At 45.8% G+C, this 22,377-nt stretch overlaps 1 protein-coding gene across 2 annotated transcripts; it reads right to left on the reverse strand.

Moving 5' to 3' along the window:
- Positions 1–5,542: 5,542 nt before the first annotated feature.
- On the reverse strand, positions 5,543–15,112 carry SIRPB2 (signal regulatory protein beta 2). 2 transcript variants are annotated; one of them, XM_074317702.2, is made up of 5 exons: positions 14,931–15,112; positions 10,040–10,405; positions 8,639–8,980; positions 8,026–8,091; positions 5,543–6,633 (listed from the first exon to the last, which is right to left on the reverse strand). In XM_074317702.2, exons 1-5 carry the CDS (start codon positions 15,088–15,090, stop codon positions 6,488–6,490), a joined length of 1,080 nt encoding a protein of 359 aa, XP_074173803.1. In that variant the 5' UTR covers positions 15,091–15,112; the 3' UTR covers positions 5,543–6,487. The 2 variants fall into 2 exon arrangements, with proteins under 2 accessions (XP_074173803.1, XP_019610734.2); XM_019755175.3 differs by having other exon boundaries at positions 14,903–15,094.
- Between the last annotated feature and the right edge of the window lie 7,265 nt (positions 15,113–22,377).

Consider the following 22,377-nt stretch of genomic DNA (forward strand, 5'->3'; position numbering starts at 1 on the left):
TGCTCTGTGGCTCCACGTTAAATGCTCCCCTTCCCCAAGGGCCATAATCCCTGTGACAGCAGGGCCTGTGGCTGTCTCCAGCACAATATTGCTTAAGAGCACAGGCTCTGGACTCAGACAAGTTGGGGTTGAAGCCCAGCTATTACTGCGTATATGATCTTGGGCAAATGATCTCTCTAAACTTCAGTTTCCGGATGTGTAAAATGGAGTTCCTCACAGTACCTACCTCAGAGGGATTTGTGAGGATTCAATGCGAAGTGCCAAGAGCAATGTTTCACACTTAGTAAGCCCTCAGCAAATGATAGCTGTCCTTTTGTCTCCTCTGACCTGCAGTCACTGGCATTAAATAGCTACTTACTGGCTCTTTGCTGAATTAATGAAGGATCGAGTGAATGAAACCTTGAATATCTGAACATCCAGGTGAGAAATACAGAGGTCAGAATCTGAGAACAAGGATGCACGGCAGGTACCTGAGAAGTGCTGAGCTGACTGTGGGATGTGACCTAATTTCAATAAATAAAATTTTTCATTTCCCATAAAGCAGATGCCTTTGTGTTGAGGCTAAATGGCCCGGGCACTCAGATCTGCAAATGCGCTGTCCACAAGTGACGTGGCTGCAAAGCCACTCTCTTCGGTTTTCATTGTGGTCATGGGCTGGGCTCTCCCTGGACAAGCTGGGTGACATGAGATGGTCTCTTGCCCTCTCTGGGCTTCAGGGCCTACATTTGAGCCAGGTGGTAGGTGGGAGGTAAGCCAGCCCAGTGTTCACAGCTCTCTCAGACTCACACCCCCTTTTTCATGACAAACATTTTGTATCACCCTGTTACTACTTTACATGGAATTCAGAGATAATAAAACTAACCTACGCTTATTGAAAAAATCAAGATCATGCCCTAACTAGAGAAATAAAGGGAAAATAATCTGAAATAAAATGATCTGTACTTCAATCCTCAGGTGTAAGTATAATACAAGACAAAATGAAGCAATTAGATGCTTGCCTCTATGTACAGGGCTGTTTTATGAGTGATTAAAATACTGTAAATGTGTTGCTGTGGGTGACATAATTTCTCAAAAGGTAAAAAAAAAGCCTCTTAACAATATGAACAATATAAACTTTGGTCTTTCCTCAATTAACATAGTAGTTACATTCCTGGGAAATTTGGTGTATATTAAATCTGGGCAACAGATACTTTAAGTTTATATGTCAATGTCAAATGAATTAGTGTCTAGGTTCAAGTTTTTATAAATAGGTTTACAGGTAGGTCAGATGGGAGGACAACCTTTGTGGTTTGAGACTCTCCTTTCTGTTGCGAAATCACCCAGTCCCTGCCCCCTGCCTCTATTGAGTGGAGTCTGTCCCCCACTCTTCCTTCGGCTCTAGGCCTTATCTGCAGGAGGAAGTGGGGGGCCCTTGATGGGAAGGAGAGGAGAAAGAATCACAGGAGGGGAAGGCGACAGATAAAGAAGAGCAGCAGAAAAGGAGAAGACAGAAAAAGAGGAGGGAGAGAAACAGATGCTCTAATTCAGGGAGGCCTGGATTATAGCCACTGACCTCCTGCAGTTTGGATCCCAAGGCACAAGCCCAGTGAGCTAAAAGCAGCCTGGGGGCCCCTGCTAGGAGCTTCTGCAGGCTGGTGGTCGGCCCTCTCTGTCTGGCTGGCCATCTTGCCTGTATAGGGCCCCAGGACCCAAACTAGGGGAGTGGCAGGATTGAAGAACTTTGACTCCAGTTCATTCTCCACTCTTTCAATTTGTCAAGAGCAGGTTTTCCCCAAGTGCCCAAGCGACCTGAATTGGCCACCATCTGTTTTATTTGCCAGCATTCTCTCCATCTCTTTTGGGGACCCCCCCAATGTACCTATAAATCACATCAATGTCTTTCCCTAAGATTTCTCAATAGAATGTGATGAGACTCAGGGCCCTCTAGTGGCTGTAGCTGCAAGATGAGGGACCCAGGCACTGTGAGCTGCCACGTTTCCTGACATGGTGAGGGCAGTTTATGCTGTCAACACCTAATAACACTTATTTAATGCTTCCCAAGTGCCGGGCATGGTAAATGCTTTAATGCACTAACGCATTTTAGCCTCAATGCCATCTCAGAGGGAGGTACTAATGAATGTTATTGCCAGTTTATAGATAAGGAAACCCAAGGCACACTGGGAGAAACAAACTCACTGAGAGACGAGTGGGAGAACTGGTATTTGACCTTGCAGTCAGATACCCGAGACCATGAACTTCACCTCTACCCTGTATGTCCCCTCAGATACTTATGGGGATTTACATGTGCCAAGCATTCTGCTTAGCACTTGCAGTTTCTTTGCAATGTCAAGCATACTCTTGCCTCACGGCTTTTGAACTTGCTGTTCCCTGTGCTCATGTTAAGCTCTTTCCCCACGTATCTGCCAGATCCTCTCCCTCACTCCCTTGGGGTCTCAGGTCGAATGTCACTTTATCAGTGACACCTCATTTGACCACCCTCATCTGACCACCTCACCTCCAGCTAGTTCTGACACCTTCTTTGCCCCCACTCTGCCTTATTATTCTCTTGCCCTTATTACCAGGTGACATATTACTTACCTATGTTCATTTGCTCTTTGTTTATCTTCCCCCAGTAGGACGGAAGCTCTGAGAGAGCTGACTTCTCCGTTTTATTCTCAGTGAGGTGAGATATTTCTGAGTGCTGGGAACCTGGTCTTGTGAAGCTGAAGAATGGAAGCGCCGACCAGGGAGAGGAGAGGAATTGCAAAACAGGATAGTTTATTAAAAGTAAAGGGTCGCAGCTCTTGAACGAGAGGGGATCCCCGACTGGGGTGCCCACTGTCTAAAGCAAAAGCTCTTATTTTTATATCTTCCCTTGCCTGCTTGGAGAAGGAAGCTGGCGCCTTCTAATAGAATTCATTTATCAGGTTTGTTCTGTTTGCCCATCCTGACAGGATTAATGAAATAACCCATTCCCATCTATCAGATCTGCTCCATTTGTCTGGGCAAAAGGGATTTATGAGATAACTTATTAACCTCAAGTCACCATTACATATGGTCCTGGAGTGAATGAGCCATTTCGGAACCTGGAGTTTCAGGATATGGCTGTCTTTGTTTACTCCACCAGGGACCTCCCTGTCTACCTAACTAAACTGTCTCATCAGTACACTGATTAGTGCCTGGCATATTGTCAGCCTTCAACCACTTTTTATGATGGAATGAATGGTTAGATTCCTGCCCTCAGTAAGCAGTAAGCTCCAATTCTAGTGGGGACAACTAACAATCATCAAGAAAACACACACACACACACACACACACACACACACACACACACTTATTTCGGGTAACAGTAAGTGCTGTGAAGTAAACTTAAGCTGCATAAGGGAAATGAGAGTGATATCATGGTGGACACAGTGGTTGGTGAAGCCCCTTAAAAGAAAGAGTTTAGCAGAGACTTGGATGAATTAGGGACCATGGTACGACCAAGGCCCAGGTGGATGCCAGAGTAGAGTTGTTTTAGGGCCTGGTGATGGGACATGAGATCAGGCAGGTGGCAGGGCCCTGCAAGCTGAGGGCAGAGCAGGAAACCACCTCTAGTTATTTCGCAGGCCCCGTTCCATGCCTCTCTGCTGTTAGCTTCCTGTGGCTGCTGTAACAAATGACGGCAAACTTGGTGACTTAAAACAACAAAGGTTATTCTCTTGTAGTTCTAGAAGCCAGAAGCCTGAAATCAGTATCACTGGGCTGAAATCAAGGTGTCAGCAGGCCGTACTCCCTCCAGAGGCGCCAGGGAGAATCTGTTCCTTGCTTCTTCCAGTTTCTGATGACTGCTGGCATTCTTTAGCTTGTGGCTCCCATCTCTGCCTTTGCGGTCACATTGCTTCCTTCTCTTGTTCTGTATCAAATCTCCTTCTGTCTCTCCCAATTTGTGATTGTATTCAGGGCCTACCTGGATAATCCAGGGTAACCTCTCCCTCTCAAGGTGCTTAATCACATCTGCAAAGTCCTTTTTTGCCATATAAGGTAACATTCACAGATTCCAGGAATTAGGATATGGGTATCTTTGGAGGTGTATGTATGGGGAGATGTTATTCCACCCAGCATATCTGTGCTTTCTGATGTCTGGCAATTCAATGATTTATTCAGTTGTATTAATGTCCTTATTGTCTTAGGCTTGTTCAACCTGTTTTCCTGTTGTTGTGATGGAAAACATCCAGACTACTCCACTTCCCCACATAGTAAGTGCTAATAAATGTTGCATGGAAAGAGAGAGGGGGGTTCACATGTCCTGAGTGTACACAGTGCACACAACACATAGTAAGCTCTCAGCAAATGTTGAATTGAATCGGTTCTGGTACACTGCAGAAAAGTCCAGGTTGTTATTCTCCCCATTCTAAGGGCACACAGGGAGGGAGTGGGGGCTTCAGGATTAGAAGTTAGGCGTGTCTGACTCTAGGAAATGGACGCTTCCCCTTACACCAGGGTTTCTCAACCATGGCACTGCTAATACTTAGAGCCAGACAACTCTGTGTGGGGTTGTCCTGTGCGTTTTAGGGTATTTAGCAGCACTTTTGTCATCTACCCAATAGATGGCAATAGCAACCCCTCTCCCGGGCCAAGTAGTGACAACCATAAATGTCTCTCGACATTGCCAGATGTCCCTGGGGGACAAAATCTCTTCTTCAGAATGACTGCCTTCCATTATGCTGCCCTAGTGGAGGTGGTGGCACAAAGCAGTGCCGTTTCAGCTGGGAATGGAACTCAGGTATCTCACAAAGCAAGTAAGAGGCTGTCTCTATGCCACCGAGATGGAAATTACTGGTTACATTATCTACTAATATTTACCCTCTGTTCTGTAGTGAAAATTTTCAGCTGGGGACCGTGCTGCCAAAATAAAGACTACATTTCCCAGCCATCCTTGCAGCTAGGTGTAACCATGTGACACACTCGGCCAATTACAGGTGATATGGACAAGGTTCTAGCAGCGCAGTTGAAGGCGAGGGTCATGCTCACGTTCACTGTCTTCTTCTCTGGTCTTGCGACCTGGGATGTGGAGCAACAAGATCAAGGAATCCTGGGTCCTGCTGTTGTGCATCACCTGCTTATGCTTGGCTATTATGAGAGAAACCAACTTTGTTCTGGTTTAAGCCACTGTTATTTAAGAGTTTTGTTAAAGTTGCCCAAACTGAATGAATTTCAACTGTTAAAGCTACCCCAGCCAGCCACAGTGGGGAAGGAAAAAAGGCAGGAAAGGGAAGAAAAGGATGTAAATGGAGGGGCACAGGCAGTGTGGCTGGGAGAGCACAGAGACCCTCAGGGACACCTTTTGAGTTGGATCTTGAAGGTTGAGAAAACGTGAAGAGTAGGAAGGGGGAGGGCAGCAGCAGACATTGCAGCAGGAGCAAGGGCCTTGAGGGGAGACCTGGTGTATAGAGCATATGAAATATACTATAAACAAGGTTGTTATTGGATTGAGGCTTGTTTACTAGTTGTTTACTAGTAGGTGTGAGAGACTGATAAGAATAAAGTGAAAGTAAACATATTTATGTGTAAAACATACACATGAAAGTAAACATGTTTATATTTATGTGTGAAACTGAGCGTAACAAAATTGAGTGGTAAACACGTTCACCAAAACAATTCCTGGCAAACAACTTCTGGTTATCACCCAAGAAGTAAACAAGTCCAAGGAAAAGGGGATAAAAGCAGAATTCCAGAGCAACGCCATGAATGATCCGAGGGGGCGCTCTGGCTAAGACCCTCTGCCAGGCTCTGAGCGAAACACTCCGGAATGATCCTCAGGGATGTTCATTCGTCTGGCCGATCCGACAGGGCCCTCTGTGAGGTGCAAGTTGCAGTATTCTGGGACTCTCCGAAGTTCTTCCTTGCAAGACCAGCTTGCCTCAGACTCGCTGTGGGCCTGGTCGCCTCTCCCAGACCAGGGACCTTCTCTACCTCGATTGACTCTGCGACTTGGTTTGTTATTAAAGTCTATTCTATCCTGTATAACCTTCCGTGCTTACCAGAACATTGGCCTCTGGAGGGACATTGTCTCCCAAATAAAGCTGTGTTACTCACTCTACCTGAACCTGTGTGTCAGGACTTTGTTCCCTACTCGCATCACGAGTCCCACATAGGGATGTAGGGCCCTGCCGAGGGCTTAATGTCCCTTGACTTTCAGGAAGAGGCTGAAATGTGACTGCTCTTACAGGCACTCACGACACCTGGGTAAGGTTTTGAAGGACAAGGAGGGCTTGAACAGGCTGAGAAGAGAGAGGAAGGCACAACAGATGGGAGCCCAGTGCCGAGTGTGTGTATTTCACCAGCTGATCTGAAACCAGGTGTAGGGATCCTGGAGTTTGCCATGAGGCCTGGGGGTGGAGGGCAGCTGGTGGTGGTATCTGGAGGCTGGGATTAGAGGCAGAGAAGTGGTTGGGGAGCCCTGGCCCCTCTCTGACTCAGAGAACCACTCTGGGATTAACCCCTCACTTGTACCCCATGCCCCACATTAAGTTAAATACAGCTCTGCTGGGTGTTGGGTTTTGATATCGTCTTGCCTAGCCCTTCTCCAGCAGGCAGCCAGAGCCATCAGGAGTGCAGCCAAGGTCACTGTCTTCAGCCCCAGGACCACAATTGTGGGCACAGACAGGAGGCCTGGGGAATACAAAGAAGAGCTCAGTTAGGACCCCAGGTGAGCCCTCAACAGACCCCTGTGAATGAGGTTGGTCTCAGCTGTCCTATAACATCTGGGGCCACATCCTTTCTACACGGGAAGAGGAACTCATAGTCCTCCCCTCCCTTTGTCCCAGGCCCGAAAAAGCTTTGCTCAATCTCTTACCTGTACCTTTAATTATCTTGATAGAATCCCTGACCTTTGACAATACAGTAAGTCCTCACTTAACGTTGTTGAGATTCTGCAACTTTAAGTGAAACATATAATACATATAACAAAATGAACTTTACCATAGGCTAATTGATATCCACAAGAGTTAAATTCCTATGGCATCTCATCAATATTATAATGAAATGATGAAAACAACATTATTCAAGGACCTGCTATGATAGAAAACTGCTTTCCTTTATTGGCTTCTCTGCTCCTCTGCCCCAGGTCCTGAGCTAAGCACTTCCTCATTGCCTAATACCGTGTTTCCCCAAAAATAAGACCTAACCAGAAAATAAGGCCTAGCATGATTTTTCAGGATGCTCGTATAAGACATCCCCTGAACATAAGCCTTAATGCATCTTTTGGAGCAAAAATTAAGATAAGACCCAGTCTTATTTTCCGTGAAACACGGTATAATCCTCAAACTAACCTTGCAAGGTAGGATAGCAATTCAATTTATATAGATGAGGAGGCAGACCTAGAGTGGAGAAGGGATTTGCTTAGGGCCACATGTGTCAAAGAAGTGATGGGCCCAGGTGGTCTGGCTCCCAAAATAGCAGGTATATGGCTGAGCATCAGGAGGCTAGCCTGGCCACCTCTATCCCCAGGCCCCCCCAGTTACTGAGTACCCCTGAGTGCTAACAGGTGGTGGGACAGGTGTAGTGCGGGATTCGCGGCATGTGTGACTCATCTGATATGCACACAACCCTGTGAAGGAGGCTCTCTGATTCTTACCCCCCTCTCCCCTAGTTCACAGAGCAGGACACCAGAGATTCAAGGAGTGAGGCAACCTGCCCACAATCTCACAGCTACAAAGGGGCTCAATCCAGGAAGCCTGGCTACCCAGCCATGTTCTTCAGCACCGTTATGCACAGTTTCACAGTGTATCCTTGCAAGGAATCATGGGGAGCTCACGCTCTCTCCAGCAAGCCCGCCCACTGAACAGTTAGCCCCGGCTGTTAGGCAATCTTTTCTCTGAGCTATAACATGGTTCTCTGGGTTTCCAGGTTCTGCAGTTGAGATGGAGTCCTGGAAACTTTCTTCATGGCACATGGACCCTTGAAATCTGGGACCACTCCCTTCTCATGGCCAAGCCGTCTTTGACCCCGTCCCCCCCTGGCTCGCGGGGATTGGTTAACTCTACTGAAGGTAGGTACACTCACCTGATGGAAATGTGCTGGCTGCAGGTTCATCAATGATTTGTATCTCTTGGGGAGAAGTGGGCTTTGCTGCAAGGGAGAGAGGTGGTCTTATATTTCCTCTTTCTTTCTGTCCCACCACTTCCTGAACCCTTGTGCTGGAGCTGGAGTCATCAAGTTGAGTCTGTCAGTTTCTATTTGAGAGGAGGGCTAGAACTCAAGCCCTATAACTATGAAGGACTAGTTAGTACTGCTTGAGTATCTCTGCGGTAGGAACAGTGTCTGATTCATTGTATTATCTGTAGCACCAAATACAATGCAGAACAGTCAACAGGCATGTAATAGATGTTTGTTAAATTATTAACAGTCTATACAAAGTTATGTGGCACCCAGAATGAGGAGAAAGGAGCTGTGCCTGGTAGAAGGAGAAGGTTTTATAGAGGAGAGGCTATTTATGGTGGGTCTTGAAGGATGAATAGGAGTTCTCCATAGAAAAGGAGAAAGCATTCCAGGCAGAGGGAACAGCTATGTAAAGCCATGGAGGCTGAGAAGAGCTGGCTTGTATGGGACATGGTGAAAAGTTCCTTGTGGACCAACTCCCTCTCTCCCCCAGTAGCTCCTAGACCACCTGTCTTACCTTCCACTCTCAGCATCGTGCCCTGTCCAGACAGGTATTGCCTGTTCAGTTTCCTCTGAAACTTCACACAGTAGTAGGTGCCTGCATACTCCGTGGAGACGCCTTGCAGAAGAATGCTGAAATCGCTGTTGGAGGCCCGGACCGCTGTCACATTGGGCTGGGAGATGCCTTCAAAGTTGTAAATGGCCTCCCGGCTCACACCAGTTCCCAGAAACCACCTGATGGGTCCAGAAGGACCGTATCCAAGCACTGTGCAGTTCAGGAAGACAGTGTCTCCAGTGGTTGCCAACACGACCTCCTGAGGCTGGATAATCCAGAGGTTTGGCTCTAGGTCCCCAGCTCCTGAAAACAAAGAGAGATCACTGTGTGTTCCCCCTCTTCTTCCATTATCCACTAATTTTCTCCCTCATTTGATTTGATTTCCTCCCCCTTCTCTGATTTTTTTTTGCTCAACTACTGCCTCCCACATTCCCTCATTACTCAGTAGTTGAGTCACTCCATGAGAAAGTTCTCAACATCAACTATGTGCTGATGTCAGAACTGGGGAAAATGAAACTCAGAAAGACACACAAATATCCTGCCCTGAAGAAGGTCTCAGGCTGGTGGTGGAGGTGGTCCAGAACATCACCCTGAGGTTGGAAACCCAGAGAACTGCAGGACCAAGAGAAGGCACCTGTCACAGCTTGGAAGGAGTCAGAGGAGTCTTCCTGAAATGCTTATATCAAGTTAAAATGAACCCCCACCATACACAGATCCTCTCCACGTCAGCAACTTACAGAGTGTTTTCATAAACATCTCTGCTTCCCATTTATCAGCTGAATGATTCTTGAAGTAGGAATCCTGTTGCGGAGTTTACAAGTCAAGCGCTTGAAATATATAGAGCTGAAGTGACTGACTCAAGAACACACTTCTGTTGAATGACAGACCCAGGGTTTAGGTATCCAGGTCATCATTGGTGAACTTAAAAATATCGTGACTGATTCCTTGGGGAGTGTAGTAGATTAAATGATCAGCCCTAGTACATCCATACTCCTGCCGTGGCCTCATGGTGGTAGGGATACTTCCTTGTCTCTTGACTTGGAGCTGAGTCATGTGACTTGCTTTAGCCAATGTACTGTTAGCAGATACGGGAGACGAAGCTTGAAAAGTGCTGGGGGCGTTGGGACTTGCCCTCTTATGCTTCTGCCATCTCCATGAGAAAAATATACTCTGGCCAGTCTGGGCCCTGGAATGAGATGTGTGGAATAGAACCACCCCAGCTGCCTATATGTGTGAGTGAGATATGTTAATTTTTGTGTGTCACTGAGATTTTGTGTGTACAGCATGATTGTAGATAAAGGTGACTGATGTAGGGAGCTAGATCAGAGCAAAATGTTATGACCTGCAGGGCCCAATACTCACCCTTCACAAGCACTGAGGTACCCTCATCCAGCTGCATTTTGGAGTGCTCACTCAAGCCATCAGGCCCCACACAGTGGTACATTCCTGCCTGCTCCTTGGTGACATTGTGGATGTAGATGGAATAGTCGCAATTACGTGGCTCCAGTGTCTGCTGGATCATGGGCATCACCCCAGGAAAGAAGCCATGTTTGAAGTTATAAATTTCCCGCTGTTCTTGACTGCTCACCTTGATCCATTTCATCACGGCATCGATGCAGGAGCCGATCACCGTACACCTCAGTAAGAGTGTCTCACCTTCTGCCACCAGCATGGGACCCTCGGGTTGCAGCACCTGCCACTCATTGCCGTTGCTCAACTCACAGGCTCCTACAACAGAGGGAGAAAGTCCTTGCACTGGGCAGGAAGGACTTGGAGCCCTAAGAGGCAAGTTTGACACACACTAGTCCTTAGCTGGCCAAAAACAAATTCTTCAGGACACTCCGGGGGTGTTGGAAACAGAAGTAAAAGCGGAGCTGCTGGCTGGAGATAACCCAGAGAGCTACTGAATGGAGAACTTAGGCTCACCATGTGCCAGGGGATGCATCTAGTATTACGGCATGTACGCCTCCCAACGCTCCCATGAGGTGGGCAGCGTTATCCTCCCTTTAGAACAGAAGACACTGAATGCACAGAAAGGTTAGGTGACTTTTCCAGGATCACCATTTATGGGCTGAACGGTACACCCCACTCCTGCAATTCATATGCTGAAGTCCTAACCCCGGTACCTCAGAATGCGACTGCATTTGGAGATAAGATCTGTAAATAAGTAATTAAGTTAAAAATGAGGTCACATGGGTGGGTCTTAATCCAACACAACTGGTGTCCATTTAAGAATAGAAGATTAGGACACATGCGCGTGCGTGCACACACACTCGGGAAGGCCATATGAACACATGACTGTCGTCTACAAGCCAAGGAGAGAGGCCTCAGACGAAATCAACCCTTCATCTTAGACTTCTAGCCTGCAGCAATGGGAGAAAATAAACTTCTGTTGTCTAAGCCAGCAGCCTGTGGTACTTTGTTATGGCAGCCCTAGCAAACCAATACATCACCCAAAGAGAACATGACGGAATCTCAGTCCAAACCCTTAAAGCCTTTTCTGGAGCCTCTTCTCTTAACCCTCAAATGTATCACACAAAGTATATGTGCTGTGGTATCACATGTAAACACCCTCCCGGCCTCCTGTGACTCCCTCAGCAGCACTTCTTGATGTGTTGTGAAGCGGGTGTATTTGGGAGACAGGTTGAACTTTGAGTCTGGCCTCAGACTGGGCTCAGAGAAAGAGGGTGGAGGCGGCCTATGCAGGTTCTTCTACACCCCGATTATGAACGTCACAGGTACCAGCACGCGATGAGTGGGTGCTATTACTCTCTCCATTTTGGAGAGGAGAAAATTAATGGTCAGAGAGGTGAACCATGCATTCAGTAGGTGTCATGGCCAGGATTTGAACTCAGATCAGGTGACTTAGGGTTCTGCTCCACACAAGGTCATCAGCTTTGCGCCCTGAGTTTCCCATGGTTTGTACTTCCATCAGGCCATGGAAATAAGTTGGTCTCACTCCATGACATAAAGCTTGCAGTATATCCTGGGGTTTCTCAGTTGTGAGTGAGGTGGAGAGTAGGGAGATGAAGCAAACATTCCTTTCGAAGAGGACCTGGGGAAGGATTGTGGAATTCTAAATTCTCTTCCTGCTTGTCTTCCGCTAAGAGTATACGGTTAGCTGCTAAGAACTGCCTTACAGTTGAGACCAAGTGACACCCCATATTCAACCCTAGGGATGCCTTTGGTCCTTAGTGTCCTTAACTCCAAGAAGTTCAGTATCACCCACCGCCAACATCATTGTCTTAGCCAGTCAGATCTGTTCTCTCTAATCCTTTCACATGGGTCTTTCCCTGGCCTCAGGAAGTTTCCTTGCATGCATGCATAGAACAGTGCCCATCACTCAGCACAGGGCTGAGAATAGCGCCTGTTCCCACCAGCTAAACGGGAAAACCTCATGATTGACAGGGCACTGTGTAGACTATGCAGGAGAGGGCACTCTACCCAGAGAAAAGTGCTCTGGTCCCACCTAACAAATCTGAAAAGCAAGGCCCCAAAATAATTAAAAGTAACACCATTCTATTGTGAGGCTTATAACCCAAGCTATGAGGAAAGTCAAGACAACAACAGACTAAAGGCAGAGATTGGGGAAATAGTATACCATTCATTGCAAGGTTCTTATGCCACAGTCATATATCACCTAACGACGTTTTGGTCAATGATAGACCACATATACTATGATGGTCCCATACGATTATAGCAAAGGTAAAAAATTCCTATCACCTGGTGACATCGTAGCTGTGGTAAGGTCATGGCACAATACATTCCTCACATGTTGGTGTGATGTTGGTGTAAACAAACGCACTGTGCTGCCAGTCGTATAAAAATATAACATGTACAGGTATGTACAGTACATAGTACTTTATGATGACAAGAAAAAGACTATGTTACTGGTTTAGGTATTTACTTTTAATTTTACTATACTTTTACTATGTATTTTACTATACTTTTAATCATTATTTTAGAGTGTCCTGTTTCTGCTTATGAAATAAAAGTTTGCTGTAAAACATTGTGCCGTGTTACATGGGCAGCAGCCTCATGCATCTCACATTTACCATGTCTCTTGATTGCACCACGTTCTCTTGTGCTTGATTTAATTTCGTCTTTTGTTCATCACGGCCCCTAAGCCTTTGCACAACGACAAATTTGCCTAATGATGCATTTCCTCGTCCTTGTCCTTAAGTGACACATGACTGTCTATGTGAAATGGTATGATATCGCTTAAAGGTAGACGGTGACGAATTAAAGCTGTATACTATAAACCCTAAAACAACTGCTAAACTATGAAAATAAAGAGCTATAGTTAATAAACCAATAAAGGAGATAAAATAGCATTATAAAAATTTTCAAATACCAAAAGAAAACAGGAAAAGAGGAAAATGGGAACAAAGAACGAAAAGGAGAGTAATAGTTTAAAATCTAATCATATAGAAAATCACTTTAAATGTAAATGGTCTAAATACCCTATGTGAAAGTTAGAGATTGTCAGATTGGATAAAAAATTAAGACCCAACTATCTTTTGCCTATAAGAAATGTACTTTAAATATTAACGGTGCAAATAGGTTAAAAGGAAAATGATAGAAAAACGTATAGCATTCTAACACAAATCAAAAGAATGTAAATATAAGATAAAGTAGATTTCAAAGCAGAGAATATCTCCAGGTATAAAGAATGCCACTTCATAATGATAAAGGAGTAAATTCATCAATAAGGCATTTATGCACCTAATAACAGAACTTCAAAGTAGATGAAACAAACCCCAATAGAACTGCAGGAAGAAATAGACAAATCCACAGTTACAGGTGTGAGATTGAAATATCCTTTCAATAGTTGATGGAGGGCTCTGCACGATGTGAATGCTAGACATATCAGCCATCGTTATTCAAAGAAAACAGCTCCAAGTGAAGTGGTGCCTCAAGTCATAGCCAGTGAGCAAGAGAGCATCCAGATCTGGCCCCACCAGGGACCCTCCTGGGGGTGACCATCTTGGAGGACCTGAATCTACATCTCAGTAGAGCCTGGGGCATAGGGCCACAAGGGTAGGAGATGGAATGAGCACTCTGAGAATCAAGCATTTTGCTGGTGGACCAGAGGGTGCTGGGGTTAGAGGCTGAGCAATATCCAGGAGCCCCAAGACTCTGGAGCTAAATCAGTCTGATCCGGACTTAGAAGAGACATGGGTATGATAATAATAGGCAACAGTTTTAAATCTTTATATTGTGCCATGTACAGCTGACCCCTGAACAACACGGGTTTGAACTGAGCGGGTCCACTTATATGTGGATTTTTTCAATAAATACGTACAGTACTATAAATATATTTTCTCTTCCTTATGATTTTTTAATAACATTTTCTTTAGCTGACTTTATTGCAAGACTACAATGTATAATACATATGCATACAAAATATGTGTTAATCGACTGCTTATCAGTAAGGCTTCTTGTCAAAAGTAGACTGTTAGTAGTTAAGTTTTTGGAGCGTCAAAAGGTATGTGTGGATTTTGATTGCATGGTGGATTGGTGCACCTAACCCCTGCATTGTTCAAAGGTCAATTGTACTTAGAGGTATTATCTCTTTGCATGCATCCTCCTAACAAAGGCACGTGGTAGGTCCTATGATTAGCCCATTTTACAGAGAGGGGAAACTGAGTCTCAGAGAGAAGTCACTTAAAGCAATTGGTGGTGAGATTTGAGCCCAACTTTGTCCCAGGCTGAGCCAGAGTTGGCTCCTGGGTATTTGCTGTATATATGTACACCAGGGGCCCGTGCTTGCGTTAATGCTTTGCTGCTGCTGTCTTAAAATTCTTAATACTTTTTGAACAAAGGACTGTGTTTTCACTTTGCACTGGGCCCTGAAAATTACATCACCACCCCTGGGCTGAATCTCACCATTTTTATATTTAACACTCACAGCATTTCTAGAGAAAGGTCGCATTAGTGGTCCCGCTTTGTAGAAGAGTTGTGGCACCTGATAAGTGCCTGAGCTGAAACCCAGCTGGCACGAGCCCAGAGCCTGGGAGCTTCACTTCACTGTGCTGCCCAAAACGTTCTGCCTCTTGGGACACTGGGTCTGTGTTCTGCTGGCGTCGGGAAAGTTCTCAGCTCCCTCCTCCTACTCCATCTTGGGGTCGAGCCCCCCCCCACCCCCACGCATGCCAGAGCACCTGGCACCCTTCTCTGGGACCAGCCAGCGGTGGGCTCTGCTCCGTCCCAGACGCCACTTACCTGAGAGGACAAGGAACAGTGCCAGTACCTGGGAGCAGGGAGGCGAGTGGGCCGGGTGGGCAGGCTTGGGCATGACGAAAGGCACAGGACGCCTCCTGTGGTCCCTGAGACTGGCCTCCTTTCTTCTGTCTGATGAGTGTTGGAATCTGAAATACCGTGGTCAAGACTACTTGGGGAAGTGTTTTCATTATAGCATGATAAAGCTGATGGCGCAAGAGGAAGGAACAGGGTGGAGGGGTTTCCGGCTTTCGTGCCTGGGCAGTTGTTCCTGTATCATTTCTGTCAAAACTTTAGTGACCACTTGTCACAGATGCTGTCCTCGACACCCTGGGAGGGAGACGAGCGTGGCTGTCATAGCGTGAGCTCTAGTCAGCTGGACTTTGGATGAAGGATTGGGTCTCCCTCTTCCTGGCCGTGTGGCCTTTCAAAATCACTTGCCATCTCTGAGCCTGTTTCTGAGCCAATGAAAGCAATCCTTGGCTCTTCCACGTTCTGACAGCCTCTTTAGCTGTGCTGTCGGGGTTCAAATCTTGGCTTTACCCAATCATGACAATCATTTGAGCACTTTGTGCCTCAGTTTCTTTACCTGTAGAACAAGAATAAAAATATGGTTGCATGTATGGGGTGGAGTGAGCACTGTACGTGCTGCTATCATTGTTTTTCATGTTAATTCAGTTTTTTCCAGAAAAAAAAAAAAGAAAGCTCAAGCTTTCAGTCCTTCTATCCCTCCTTCTTATGCCAATTGGTCCTGGGTGCAGAGGTAGCTGAAGTTTCTTTCCGGGGCAGGACGTCAGCCTCGGGTCTGAGTATTATCTCTGGCTCTGGTGTCTGCCATGAGGCGGTTGGATTCCTGTGCATTTTGCACTGGGTCTGCTGAGGTGTGGACTGTCCTCTCTGGCCTTTGGGGCCTTGCATTGGCACTACTGCTAAATCCCATTGCTCCCTTTACTGTTTTCCTGTTAAGGAGACCCATATATTAGGGCCTCTTGCACTGACCGCAGACCTAGAAAATTCTACCAGCCCCTCAGCCCCTTCATGTCATCCTTCTGGGGAACTTCTGAATCATCTGCTCATCTGCGTGGATTCCTTTGCCAGCTACTTCTTTTCTTCTCATGTTTTACTACAAACTAATTTAATGTATTTTATTAGGTCAGGCATTGTATTGGTCAGCTATTGCGGGGTAACAAACCACCTCACAAGGTAGTGGCTTAAAACAATAGCCGTTCATTTAATTCGTGATTCTGTGGGTTGATAATTTCATCTGGGCTCAGCTCCATGGTTCTTCTCATTTCCACTGATTGCTCATGCACTTGAGATCAGTGGCAGTTTGGCTACGTAGCTACTGGGGTTGGCTGACTTTCACCTGGGCCACCTGAGCTCCCCTCCATGCAGTCTCTCATTCTCCAGGAGGCTAGTCTGGGCTTGTTCACAGGAGAGGGGCAGCCTTGAGAGAAAGTAGAAGTTGTAAGGTACAATGTCACATCTGCCACATCCACATTCTTTTGGCCAAAGCAAGTCACAAGACCAGACCAGATTCAAGGGATAGAAAGTAGGCTTCACCCCTTGATAGGAGGAGCTGCAGAATCTCATTGCGAAGGGCATGGATACAGGGAGGGAGTAAAGGATTATGAACATTTTGGTAACTTGTCTACCATGGGCACCCACAGCATTCAGAATTCACAGGATTCAAGGTCCTTTATAAGGCTCCCGGATATTACCTTCCTTAGGGTTAATTACAGTCCCCAGTTTCTGGAGACATTTAATTCCTTCCCTATTTCTGATCTGTTGCTCAGAAGGCAGGTTGAACACGGCCCCTGGATACCCTAGGAAGCCAGGTCATGGCCGCTTCTGCTTTAGGCATCTCTAAACATAGTTGGGGTTTTTATGCAATGTCCCATCCCAGAGCTTTGACCTCAGGGTAGTGGGGGTGCCATCTCAACTCCCGACTGAACCACCTTCACCCCTTTTCTTCCCACTTTCCACCAAGTCATATGGGTAGGTATTCCCCTTTTTTCCTTCTGTAGGGACTTTCCTAACCTAGACCTCTCTAGACCAGATGTTCTCCTTTGTTCTCACTGGGACCCCTCCAGCCCTCTGTCTTTCTCCTTGAGGCAACAAATCTCAGGCTTCAGGGGCAGAGCTGCCCTGGATGAAATCAGACTACTGTTAGGGCACAAAGCACAAGGTAGTACTTAAAAAATATTAGACCTGTTGTGCGTGCCTGTAAAATGGATGCAATAGTGTGTGCAGCACTGGCTCCTAGTAATGGCTCAGTGATTCTCCTCCTGCTGAGTGTGACCAGTTTTCACGGTGCCTCTTACTACCTTGACGTGCCTCAAGGTAAGTGGCACCTCTTACCACCTTGAGGAGTTGGCCTAAGTTGTTTCCAATAGGGACACCTGAGGTATATATAAAACATACATCTATACTCACATTGGCTTTTTTCCCCTTACAAAAATGGAACTTTGTTAAAACAACAACTGCTTCACTTTTACCACAAAATGGAAAATATAGTAAGCAAATCTAGAGAAAACATTCAACCTCATCAGCAATCAAATACATACCAGTTAAAACAGTAGCAACATATTCCTTTGTCTGTTCTTCTCTTTATTGCAGGGCTAAAAGCCTGGGAAACATTCTCCAGAACTCTCAGCATTGTTCTGGATTAGGTTCTACTGAGGAGAGTTGCTTGCATTAGCTTTGGAAGGTAAAGGGAAGAAGAGGTGTGATTGCTCTTCTAGAAATGGAGCAGGAAAAACCACAATGAGATATCACCTCACCCCAGTCAGAATGGCTACCATCAACAAGACAAATAGTAACAAGTGTTGGAGAGGCTGTGGAGAAAAAGGAACCCTCATACACTGTTGGTGGGAATGCAGACTGGTGCAGCCGTTATGGAAGGCAGTGTGGAGGTTCCTCAAAAAATTACGAATAAAATTGCCATATGACCCAGCAATCCCTCTCCTGGGTATCTACCCAAAAAATCTGATTTAGAGATAAAGACACGTGTGCTCCAATGTTCATTGCAGCTTTGTTTACGGTGGCCAAGACATGGAAACAACCAAAATGTCCTTCGATAGATGAATGGATAAAGAAGTTGTGGTATATATACACAATGGAATACTATTCGGCAGTAAGAAAAGATGATATAGGAACATTTGTGACAACATGGATGGATCTTGAGAGAGTAATGCTGAGCGAAACAAGTCAGACAGAAAAAGCAGAGAACCATGTGATTTCACTGATATGCGGTATATAAACCAAAACCAACAAAAGAACAAGACAAACAAATGAGAAACAGAAACTCATAGACACAGACAATAGTTTAGTGGTTGCCAGAGGGTAAGGGGGGTGGGGGGGGTAGGGGGTGGGAGATGAGGGTAAGGGGGATCGAATATATGGTGATGGAAGGAGAACTGACTCTGGGTGGTGAACACACAATGGGATTTATAGATGAAGTAATACAGAATTGTACACCTGAAATCTATGTAATTTTACTAACAATTGTCACCCCAATAAATTTTAAAAAATAAATTAAAAAAAATAGAAATGGAGCAGGGCACACGCGAGGGCATCAGCAGATGACAAACGTGAGGTTTTGCAGTGGCCCCTACACTCCCTCCTGCAGATGACCTAAAATCACAGGCAGGTTCTTGTGAGTCTCTCAGATTCCTGATTCCCTAAGAACTAGCAGTGAACTTGGGAGACAGAGCATCAGAATATCTAGGCATGACCTAAACTCTGAATGCGTGTGTGTGTGTGTGTGTGTGTGTGTGTGAGAGAGAGAGAGAGAGAGAGAGAGAGAGAGAGAGAGAGAGAGAGAGAGAGAGAGAGAGAAAGAGAGAGAGAGAGAGAGAGAGTGAGAGAGGCGTTATGGAGAGGCACTTGAGGAGGGGCAGAAAGAACTTTTTCTGGCCTTGGTCTTATGAGGTGAAATGAATGTGGGAAAGTTATTTCCTCCTCTGTAAAATAGGATAATAATACTGATCTACTCTCTGTTTATAAGAATTAAATGAAATAACAGTGTGGCTGGCTGATCCTCAGTACTGCACGCAAGGTTTTACAACAGGAGGCTAAATGAGACTTCAATTACTGAGGCTCCAAAGCTGAGAACGACAGATGTCAATCGTCTCTGCAAATTGAGGATCTGGACCATCTGTCTACACAGGATGTGCAAAAGGGGCGGCCAAAGCCTACTTCTGCTGTGACAGCCCAACAGCTGCCCTGAAATTATATAAGGAGAGGTTGGGTGATAAATCACGTGAGATTTATTAGAGTGGGGATTTCTTTAGAGCATGGATTGTGAAAATGCTTAGGGGAGGGAAGAGGAGTTTAACCCCACCTCAGGCTGACTGAAGGGTTTAAGAGTACTCTCAGCAAGCTTGACATATGTCCCCTGGAATCTTCACTATCTCACACCCAGACAAGTGTAGGATGAGGGGCTGGCCAGTTGCTCAGAACTGCAGCCTGGAGTTCGCTGGGGACATCACTGAGGAACTCAAAAAAGTGTGGCTTGAAAGAATTATATTTGAACTTCTCCACCCACCAATTACCATTGTGTCACTAAAGGGAGAAGGGGGAAAGAAAAACGGGTAGGGAACTCTCCCTCCCTTCCGTCTTTCCCAATCGTGGGGGAAGCCAGAGGCAGCCGTGAGAAGGACAATGGATGGAAGAGCAAGGTGGGCAGTGGCCAAGAAGCCCACCCATCATGCAGGTTTCCCACCCTGAGGCTGGTCCCACTGAATAAGAGATTGCAGTTTTTGTTACCTGAATAATAGGTACATCATTACCTATAAGGAGGGATGACTTGGTAGAACTTATTTGAAAGGCAGTATGAAGAAGAATGAAACAATTTTCTCCTTGAACTTTACTGAGTCCAGTACATCCAGCAAATTGGTTACAGGAATAGAAACACAAAGGGTGTCTGTTTAAGAGGGTTGGGTGCACTTCACCTGGATAGAAGTTGGGAAAGGTCATGGTCCTTTGTACAGACCCTCTTTGTCGCCTCTTGTCTTGGCCTCTGGGTTCAGCACCCCACACTCCTGTTCTATCTTCATTCCCACACCTGGGGTGGGAGAAGGGGTCTCATTGGGGCCCAGCCATGGTGCCTGGGGCCCTGTGCTCTGATCTACCTTAAGAGGAAGGGGCAGGAGCAAGAGAGTGCCTGGGGCCAGCGAGGAGACAAGGAAGAATTTTATCCCTACCCCTTAGAGGAGCTGAAGTAAAGAGCTGCTTCTTCCCTACCTTCCGTCCCTGGAACCTGGTGATAACAAGTGACTATGTCCCATATCAGAGAATGTGTCTTTCAGTAAAATGATAGACGTAGGTGAGCCTTGGATCCGAGCCCAGAACTATGGCACAAACCCCTTCTTACTGTCCAGTACTCAGGGCTGACTTCCCCAAAGAATGCTTTTTCTAAACATTGTGGTTTCTAGGAACTTCTAGTGACAGGTCATGGGACAAGCGGTTAGAGCTGGCAGAACCAGGAAATGTTCTCTGCAGCCCTAGACCTTAAAACGCCCCCTTCTGCCTCTTGCCATCCATTTATCCTTCTCTTCATTTCTTCTTTCATGTCTTCAGCACGAGAGATTATATAGTGTAGTCATTCATTTATTCAACAAGTATTGAACACCCACTAAGTACCAGGCACTGTTCTTGGTGCTTAGGTTATATCAGTGAAGAAAGATCAAGCTTGCTGCTCTTTTGGAGTTTACATTGCAGGGGGTGGGGGAAAGACAGGCAATACATACTAGATAATACATACAGCACCTAGGTAAATCATGAACTATATTAGAAAATGGTAAATCCTGTGGAAGAAACAAGAGCAAGGAAAGAGGGGTGAGGTGAGGCGGCGGTGAGGGGCCATGGGACCATAGTAAGGACTTAGGCTTTTATTCTCAGTGATATGAGCAGCTATTGCAAGGTTTTGAGCAGAGGAGGGACTGGATCTGACTTTTGTTTTAATAGAAGGGTCCTTTGCTGGCTGTATTGAGAATGGATGAGAGGGCAAGGGCAGAAACAGGGAGACCAGAAAGGAGATAGTTGCAGCAATCGGGAAAGAGGATGGTGAGTGAATCTAGGCAGTGGAGACAGAGAGAAGTGGTTGCACTCTGGGTACGTGTAAGGCAGAGTTAACAGAATTTCCGGATAGAAAGGATGTGGGGTGAGAGAGGAGAGGAGTCAGGATGCCGCCCAGATATTTAGCTGCATTACCTGGAATAATGGAGTTCCCATCAACTGAAATGGGGACGTCTGTGGGTGGAGCAGGTTTTGAAGGGATGAGAGGAAAGCCAGTTTTTGAAATGTTATTGGGCATCCAAGGGGAGCTACTGAATAGGCAATTAGGTATAATATTCAAGAGGGGGAAATTAGGAGAAATACATTTAGGAGTCTTTGGGCTAGCAACGGTACTTAAGGTCATTGGACTGGAGAAGATCGTCAAAGGAGAGTATATGGTGGTTTAGAGCAAGGGAGCTTGAACAGGCTGCCTCGGTTCAAATCTCAGCCAGCTCCTTATCAGCTGTGTGACCTCGGGCAAGTTACTACACCTTTGTTTCTCAATTTCCTCATTTGTGAAGTGAGGATTGTTATAAGCTATACGCCATATGGTCATTGTGAAGACGATGAGTTCACACATATAGAGTAAGTACTCAGCAGAGTCTGGCACACAGTAAGCTCTCCGTACATGTTAGCTGGTTATTTTTTCGCAACATGAATTTTTCCATGATACCAGAATGTGACCTTTCCCCCCCTAAATTGGAAATAATTCAAATCTTAAAGAAAATCTGCAAGCACAGGACAGATATTTTTTTAAAGAAACATTTGTGAATGAATTACTGACATGTTGCCTTACCATCTCCAAATATTTGTGTGTATTTCCTGCAAATAAGGACTTTCTCTTCCACAGCCACATACTAGCCAAATCAGGAAATTAACGTTGACACATTACTACCATCTTATCTTCAGACCCCTTACAAGTTTTGCCAATTGTTCCTGCCTTAGCCCCCTCCCACCTTGCTAACCGAATCCCCCAATTCTGCTCAGCAAGGGGTTTCATTAATACCTAGGCATTTCCCCAGCCCCAGAGTACGGTTCTTCAGTGGTGCACGTCAGTTATGACAGCTCTACCTCTTGGCTGCTGATTGGGTGAGTAATTCTCTGAGGCTGGGACATGAGTTGAGATTCTGACCAATCAGATGTAAAGGGAAGTTGGCTGGAGGCTTTCTGGGGAGAAAAAAAATTACACTGGCTGACTGCCTCTGTGCACAGTGGTAAGAAATCTTCTATGTGGACGAGTCTAAGATTGTTAAAGCGTTATAGAACCTATTGGCAGGAGATTCAGAGCTTTACGTTCTGAGAATGAGGTAATATATCCCACGGTTTGAACTTGCCCTCAACGTGATTTTTCTGCTTCTTCCTGCCACGCCTGATATCAATTGCATCAGGGAAAAATGAGGGTGCCAAATGGTTTTCAT

This window comes from Rhinolophus sinicus, chromosome 13 (assembly GCF_057876585.1).
Source record: "Rhinolophus sinicus isolate RSI-liver-muscle chromosome 13, RSI-T2T, whole genome shotgun sequence".
Lineage (NCBI taxonomy): Eukaryota > Metazoa > Chordata > Mammalia > Chiroptera > Rhinolophidae > Rhinolophus > Rhinolophus sinicus.